Source organism: Condylura cristata, unplaced genomic scaffold, assembly GCF_000260355.1.
Source record: "Condylura cristata isolate star-nosed mole 26May11 unplaced genomic scaffold, ConCri1.0 scaffold00002, whole genome shotgun sequence".
Lineage (NCBI taxonomy): Eukaryota > Metazoa > Chordata > Mammalia > Eulipotyphla > Talpidae > Condylura > Condylura cristata.
Window position 1 is genome coordinate 24,540,714 of NW_004567103.1, and position 8,278 is coordinate 24,548,991.

The 8,278-nt window shown below is 45.2% G+C and overlaps 1 protein-coding gene across 1 annotated transcript in view; it reads right to left on the reverse strand.

The window, feature by feature from the left end:
- Positions 1–8,278, reverse strand: part of KIAA2012 (KIAA2012 ortholog) — a 95,319-nt gene continuing 87,041 nt past the window's right edge. The window contains exons 15-20 of the mRNA XM_004674825.1: positions 7,747–7,909; positions 5,862–5,976; positions 4,401–4,702; positions 2,377–2,567; positions 1,616–1,788; positions 1–296 (exon numbers count right to left, since the gene is read on the reverse strand). Of these exons, the coding sequence (XP_004674882.1) occupies positions 1–296; positions 1,616–1,788; positions 2,377–2,567; positions 4,401–4,702; positions 5,862–5,976; positions 7,747–7,909 (1,240 nt within the window). The remainder of the gene's footprint in view (positions 297–1,615; positions 1,789–2,376; positions 2,568–4,400; positions 4,703–5,861; positions 5,977–7,746; positions 7,910–8,278) is intronic.

Sequence of the window (8,278 nt, forward strand, 5' to 3'; positions counted from 1 at the left end):
CTAGTACATAACCAGTTCGTCAAATTCCCTAACAGTCCCCCTTATGGCCACTATTGCCCAAATGGATATCCAGTACCTGGCTTGTTCCTGGGCTAGTTTCATGGCTTCCTGCAGAGCAAGCCTTGAGGCTTCCTCTTCCTTTTGCCTTAGCTCCTCTGCTTCCATCCGAGCCTTCTCTTCTGCTTCCTGTTTCCTCTGTTGGTACTCCAGCCATTCTTCTTCAGCCATTTCCATCAGGCGTTTTTGTTCTTCTGCTAATTGCATTTCCAACTCCTTCTGTCTTTGCTTCTCTTCCTCTAGAATAGAAAAGGAAGTGGACTCAGCAGGAGTCTCATCAGAGAAACAATTTTCTGACCATCTAGTGTTTGTGATTCCCAAAGACTTCCCATGAGAAATTCTGCAGTTTACCTGTCAGTAGGTTGCTGGAATCTCTGGAGATTGGAGTTAATTTACAAATCTGAGTCCTTTAGTAGGCACATACTGTGTGTAGTACCCTGTGCAGTTAATACAAAATCTTGAAGAATTTTCCAGAGTCTGATGTGCTCTTGGAGTGTTATGGAAGTGGACTGAGGATGAGTGTCAGGCTGGTCTGGAGAAACTTAGCTCTTATCTGGACTGACCAATCTATAAAGTGTCATGTGAAGTTCCTTCTGCTTCCTTAAGAGCAAGCACCTGAAAGACTATGCTGAAGCTATCCAGATGCCGTTTCTTTTCTTTCTTTTTTTTAAAAGATTTATTTATTTGTGCATACAGAAGTGGGGTACAGACCAGAGGCTCAGGGGTGGTGAGAGGCTTCACCAGAGACAGAGTGGGGAGCAGAACAGAGAGATTGATGAAGTACACTGCTGAGGGGAGCAGTGGGTGGGTCAGGAGAGGTCTGCCGTGCCATCTGGATCACCTCCAGGGCTGGTGGTGATCAAACTCATGCTGAAGTGGCTTTAGCTTCTTAGTGCTGTGCTTTAACCTGCTGCGCCACCAGAGAGGGCCAGATGCCGTTTCTTTTTTAAAAAAAGATTTTATGCATACAAGAACTGGGGGGTAAGCCAGAGGTGTGGGGGCTGAGAGGATTCACCAGAGACAGAGTGGTGAGGAGAACAGGTGGAATGACTAAAAATACACTGCTTAGGGGAGCAGTGGGTGGTGTTTCAGGGGAGGTCTGCTGCTCCAAGTGGGATCCCCAGGGGGCTGGGTATTGAGCTTGTGCTGCTGCCGCTGTGGATACCTGGATACCTTCGGTGCTGAGACTTTAACCCTTTGTGTCACCAGGGAGGCCCCAGATGCTGTTTTTGTCTGCTAGGGGATAGCAAAGGGCAGGACTGTGTCTCTAGGAAGCTGCTGAGCAGTGCTGAAAGGGAGGGGCAGGATCCCCTGAGGAGATGATTGAATTGGGAGTGGGATCCAGGAGTGTTTCCACAGTGAATTTTATTTTGATCTCTCTCACTATAGTAACACATGTTAATCACCTTGGAGAAAACGTTTATATACTTGATTATGCTCCACACAATAAAGTCAAAGCTAGGAATAGTGGGGGAGTCAAATGGATACCCACAGTGGGATAAAAATATTTCAGCCCCAGTTAGAGTGTAGGTGCAGAGAGCATCAAAATCTCCCTCACCAGCCCGCTTGGCTTCTTCCTGCTGCTTTTTTTTCTGCAGTTCTTGCAGTTTTCTCCTGAGTTCCTCCTGTTGCTGCCGGGCTCTCTCCTGTGCCACTTGCAGTTGGAGCCTCTGCCTTCTCTCCTCCTCCTCCTTGCGCTGCCTTTCGTCTTCAAGTCTCTGTTTCATCAAACTGCGAAAACACAGTGATCAGGAGAATGGCAGAAAATGCTGGGGCACCCTTGGGAGACAAGCCAGTAGGCAGTGCCCCGTGGAGGTTATGCAGCCCACATGCCACAGGCACAACCCCATTTGGAGGAGACTGGTTACCCCACTGAAGAGCTGAGGAACTACATGGCCTGGAACTAGAAGCCTAGAAATTTTCACACACAGCTCTGAGCTCAGGTAGATTTCCCAGGGTTTCATTTTCCATTCTTTTAAAATGGATCTTGCGACTCTCATCTCACAGGATTGTGACGATTAAATGAGCCAAGGCCTTTGGGAGACAATAAGAGACGTGACAGGAGCTGAACAAAAGTCTGCTGGGCTGAGTCTAAAGTTCTCTCGAGAAGGCTCCATGAATATCTATGTACAGTAACCCCTCAACAGACAAAACACGGCATTTTATCGTTGGTCCAAGTTGTTCCTAGGGTAGCTAAAGAGAGAAAAATGAGACTTGCCATTTCATTCGGGACATAAACCTCAGATCCACACCTCCCCCTGGGATCTGACTTTTCCTGATGCTTCCTAACGCTGCCGTGTTTATGCCTGCGCCACCCACCGGATCTCTTCTCTGCGTCTCTGCTGCTCCAGCTCCAGCTCCTCCTTCATCTTTTCTGCCCTTTCCAGCTGCTCCTGCTGCAGTCTCCTCTGCTCTTCCTGCTCCCTTCTCTTCCTCTCCACCTCCAGCCGTCTCATCTCCGCCCTTTCTCTCCGCAGCCTGTCCTGGTGCTCCCTCTTGGTGAGGAGGGCCTAGGCAAGCAGAGGACAGGCAGTGTGACCACCCATGAGCATGTCTCAGAGTGGTGTCCCAGACTTGTCCCAGACTTGTCTCCAGGCCCAGGTGGAAGTGGTTTCTACATTCTGGCTAATTTGCATCAACTCTGCTGCCAGGGGCCAACTTAGGTTTTGGACCTAGTTTCTCTCTTCTTCGGACTTGGGGGCCACAGTTGAATTGCTTTGGCATTGCCTTCCTCTTGGGACTATTACTGGGATTAGTTGATAATATGAAAGTGTGGTCACAATTGTGATCTAAAGTTCTGAATCCTAGCTGCCCTTTCAGATTACACAAGGGGCTTTTAAAAATTACTGGAGGCCAGTGCATAACCAGACAAATGGGTGATTCTAAAGTGAAGCCAGGGCTGGGAACCGTGTGTTAGAATAAGGGCTGTTTTATCAGAGATAATCTTAGATATAGATATACTGGACTTGGATTTATTCTTTACAAACCCGTTTATTCCATGAAAAGTTCTTGGTTTATGTGAGAAGTACCATAGTTTTCTTCTCCATGGTGCCCCTTCCTTTGTCAGAAATATGCCGATGGGGAGAGACATGAAAGGTAATTCTGCATGTGTATTTAACTCAGGGTAAAGCTTCCTTGTTTTCTTTTCTTTCTTTTCTTTTTCTTTTTTTTTTTTTTTTAGCATTTTCAAAGGCAACATGGTACTATGGATAGACAATAAATCTAAAAAATTCTGATAACCTAGTGGGCTCAGAAAAGTTTTGCACATAGGTAAATTGTTCATCTGCTATGTAAAGATGAAAGTTCTCCATCTAGGAGCATAGAGAACCATAAAGGAAAAATCTTTCTGAACTCCTTTTTCAGAAGACTGGGTTATAAAATAAATACATAATAACAAAGTAGTAACAAGAGCTCTGGTTTTGGAGTCAAAAGCTAGGGTTTTGGGCTTTAGCACGCAATGGTTGTGTAACTTTTGGCAACAGACATTAAAACCTCAATTTCCAGGTCTAAAATGGGACTAAGCACCGTTGGCTCACAAGTGGGGCTGTGAGATTTGCAGAGTTGTACCATCCACGTGTGACTTAGGTCAGTCTAACCACACACTTGGCTATGGGTATTCTTATCATCCTTAAAAATACTTTTTTTCTGGTACAAGAGAAGAATTGGTGGAAGAATAGCAATCTATTCTGGTGAAATAGTGATCATCAATGGAAGAAATAATGACCCATACCGACAGCAGAAGAAAAATGGGCTCTTGGTCTTATTGAGAGAGGTAGCTGTATGGTTTTATATTTGGTTGATTGCTGGAATTTTCAAGTGCAATTTCCCTTACACTCACTTAGGTTTTCTTTTATATACTTGACATTAGAATCGCATTTCCATGGAATACCATGACTGTTATATGCAGAAGCACTGTGAAGTAGATGTGTGTGTCTAAGTTGCCTGTGGTCCAGAAAAGTAAATTAGGAGTGGCAGACTTTGCATAGACTTTGAGAGGAAGCAGTGCGTGAGCTCCAGGCCATGCCAAGCATATGTACTCAACTGACGTCTCTACTGGCCTGTATTCACTCTTCCCTGTAACAATGAGGATATGGGGCTTATCCTGCTTTCTAAAGGGGTGGCTACAACGCCAGGCAGCTGAGGAGCCTTGCAGAATGCATCATTTCAGAAGGCTTTGCTGTGTCTTCAGTCAGGTCTGACTTCTTAAAGGACCAGAAGCAATCAAAGTAGAACAAACAAAGCCATTTTGTGGTAGAATTGTTTCAGAAACTAATTTAATCCAGGGCAGTTGTACTAGTGAGGTCAGAAATGCTTCTGGCCAAGATGAGAACATTGGGCTTTACCTTGGAAGGGTCCTCATGGCTTTTCTCTTCATCAGGGACAGTTACCATCGGGGTGGGTGATGATCTTCCATCTATAGACACTTGACTCTCATGAGAATTGTCTTTGAGAGAAAGCCCTTCTGCAGTAGAAGGAAAGCAGTCTGTCTCTGAGGTGTCTTCCACTTCCTTAGTGTTGGTGATAGAAGACCCTGCTGCTGTCTCTAGATTCCTTTCCTTCTGTGTCCTTTCTCTTTTGGCTCCTGTTTTCTTTTCTTTGTGAATTAGCTCTAACTTCTTTTCAGACTTTGATTCCTTTGATTTCCCTGGATAAGGACAATGGGGACAGAGATACAGTTAATTAAATGAGATCTCTTAAATTTGAGGGTGCTGTGGGATCACTTGGCGGGGGGGCAGGTTCCTGAGTCCCACGCCCAGATCTGATTCTGGAGGAATGTGCACTCCAAACACTGATACGCGAGAAGTCCACAGACTATCCTTGGAGAAATTCCCCATTCCCATTTGGATCCAGTGTGATTTAGCAGTTGTGCTACTACAAAAGTTCTATTTCACCCTAACCTGTGGCCTGGGAAAGACTCTCCAGCTGGACCTAAAGACACAGCTGGGCAGCCATTGAGAGACTGGCTTGCACAGTCAGCTCTGTAACCAGGCACTACTTAAACTTTCCGTGCTCTAAGGAGTCTTCCTCAGTTCACTTCTAGAGGCCTCAAGTATTTACTTTTCCCAGTCCTGCTACCCAAATCATAGACTACAGCAGTGTCTGTGTAAACTTGGCAGTCGCTGAGTGTAAATTCAGTAAGACTTTAAAGAGCAAACCTCAAAAACAGATCTAGCTAAGGAGACTATCCATGTCATCCCTTCCATCAGTCTATGATTTGCTTGGAGGGTCTCCTGAGTCACGTGGCCAGGAAAGGATGGGTGTAGGTTTCAAGCTCAAGAAAATTTTCAGGAGTCTAGGAATCTGAATTCCTTGTAAGTTACAACACAGGGACCCAAGGAGGAAAATGGTAGCTGGGGCGGCCATTCAGAGCTTGTTGCTCTCCTTCCCTTCCTCCCTTCTGTCTCCACACAGCCCTCAGATTATGATCTAGGTATTAGTTCATAGAGACAGTGGTACTAGTGTGCTTTCAGCGTCAAATGGCAGTAACTTTACTGTTTGACCTGTTTAGCCCTGTGCAAGTCACCTAGCCTTTTTCAGCTTCATTTTCTACATGACAGAACTAGCACTCATGGAGATCTCGTGGGGTGTCAGTAAATGTGGTAGCAGATGCTAGGCATCCTTAACTTCCTTTGCCCCTGTCTCCTAGTCATTGAAATGAAGGTAAGTTGCACACTGTCCTGCCTTTGCTGGATCAGGAGAATCAAAACAGAGATTGTCCAGTAAAATCCATGTTGGTTCTCTGTGACACCTCCTGGCCCAAACTGGAGTCTGCCCTGGGTTGTCCTGGTGGCGCACCCCCTTACCAACTGCAGCCTCTGCTTCCCTGTGGACCTTTCCTTCTCTTTCCCCTTTGGGTGGCTTAGTCTTGTCTGTCTTTGTCCTTTTCTTTCTTTTGGCTTTGTTAAGATAGTCCATCTCCTAAAAGTGAAAAAATTAAGGAAAAGGACCATGATACATACAAGCAACAACAAAAACAACCAACCAAAACATAAAATAACATCAAAGGAAGCTTATGTTGAACAAGATGACAGAATGGTTTAGCGTGGAATTCATGCATATGCCAGACGGAGCAGAAGAGTGAGTCTTAGAGAGGGCGGAGCTGGTGAGGAGATCCAAAAGCTCACCGCTTTTGACTTAAAACAGTAAGGGATAATTTTATAGGAGAAAAGAGGAAAAGAATACATGTTGTGATCTGCCTTTTTTTGAAGTTACATCATGGTCGACAGGACTGAATCAAAGCAAAGCGGTTTTCACCTTTGATAGATTGCTGTTGCCACAATCAGTGGTTACCTAGTTTAAATGAAACCCAGCTTTATTCACTGCTGCGTCATTTGTTGATTTTCTGGAAAATCCACTCCAGCCATGTCTGTCTTCACTTTTCTCCATGTTTTGGGACAATAGGGAAGTTTCTTCTGAGAGGGCGACAAAGTTGGGCCCTGGCTACTCACTTACAACCTGTGCTACTGTAATGTAATAAATACTGATTTGGTCTTCATCCCTGCTTCCTGGCACAGATCTCCTAAATCCCTGGTCCTTTCTGGAACGTGAAGATGAAAGGAGTGTCTTTGTTATTCATAACAAGGCCTTTTCACAGCACCGGAGGTTATGTTAATGGGGTGATTTGGGGTGACTTTGGAAAGGTCAGGAGGAGGAGGCTTAGGAAGCAACAATGTGATTAGAGTTTGGGGATTTTCCATCCTATACCCCCCATCTCAGAGAGGAGAGGGGTTGGAGGTTGAATTCATTATGATCTCATAATTTTTATTTATTTATTTATTTATTTGTTTATTTATTCACATAGAACTGGGGTACAGGCCAGAGATGCGGCGGGTGAGAGGATTCACCAGAGACAGAGCCTGGAGCAGAACAGGCAGATAGATGAAGTACACTGCCGAGGGGAGCAGCGGGCAGGTCAGGAGAGGTCTGCCCCGCCATGTGGATCTCCTCCGGGGCAGGTGGGAATCAAACTCATGTGGAAGTGACTTTAGCTTCTTAGTGCAGCGCTTTAACCTGCTGAGCCACCAGGGAGGGCCTGATCTACTCATAATTTAACCAATCATACCTAGTCACAGGGACAGAAGCTCCTGTGCTTGGGACCCCGTGTATTTCTTCATCTGGCAGTTCATTTGTATCTTTAATATCCTTTGTAATAAATCAGTAATAGTAAATGTTTACTGAGTTTTGTGAGTGTTCCAAATTACTCAACCCAAGAAGTGGATTGTGGGAATCCCCATTAAGTCCTGTCTAATAGTATAGGAGGCAACCCAGGACTTCAGATTGATGTCTAAACCGGGGCACTCTGTGGCACTGAGACCCTGATTTGTGAGGTCTGTGTTAACTCTGGGTAGGTTGTCAGAATTGAGTGGTGAGGACACCCAGTTGGTATCTGGAGAGTTGGAGATTGGTAGGATATGGGAAAAACCTCCACACGTTTGGCATCAGAAGTGGTGTGAATGTAGGGAACCATGTTTCCTTTTAGTACCTTTATAAGAATTAGAAATGGGTGTCTGGTCCTCAGAAAGATGCATCTCAAGGCTGGAGTCCAGGGCAAGGTAGCAGGCCATAGCCAAGTGTCTGTTCCCACCCACCTCCTTCCTACGTGCTCTTGTGTTTAAGCCATCTACGTACATCTGTTTGGTGGCTCTGGGGGAGCACCATCCAACTGAGGCTCCTAGAAGTTAGACTCACATGACCAGTGCTGGCTGCAGTCTGCTGAGTTGACAGTGTTGGTTCAGCCTGTTCTCTTTCTCTTGGGAGAAGAGAAGTACCGACAGGACTCAATCTCTCTGGCGACTCAGTTTCATGTCCTGGGAGTCCTCTGTGTAGATTGTGTGTATCATCATCTCTGCTCCTTCAAAAAGAGGAAAACAACAGAATCAAAGCAAAGAGTAAACACTAGTGGGCAAAGGACAAGAAGTATGAACAAACATCATGTAAATGCCAGTTCTCTGCCTGGCCCTGTGGTGGACATTTTATAGACTCAGTCAGCTTGCGTTTTATCTCGTACTGCATAAGTTAACCAGCCAGGTCAGCCCTCTTTTTTCAATACACCCCTGAATAAGGGAGACTAGAAAGACTGATTTTCCCTTTTGGGGTTCTCTCTGAGTAAATCTTAAAACTTAAAAAGGAAGAGAGTTTTCCTTTCAGGGTGCATATTTATGTTTTTTTTTTTTTTTAAAGATTTATTTATTTATTCATACAGAACTGGGGTACAGGCCAG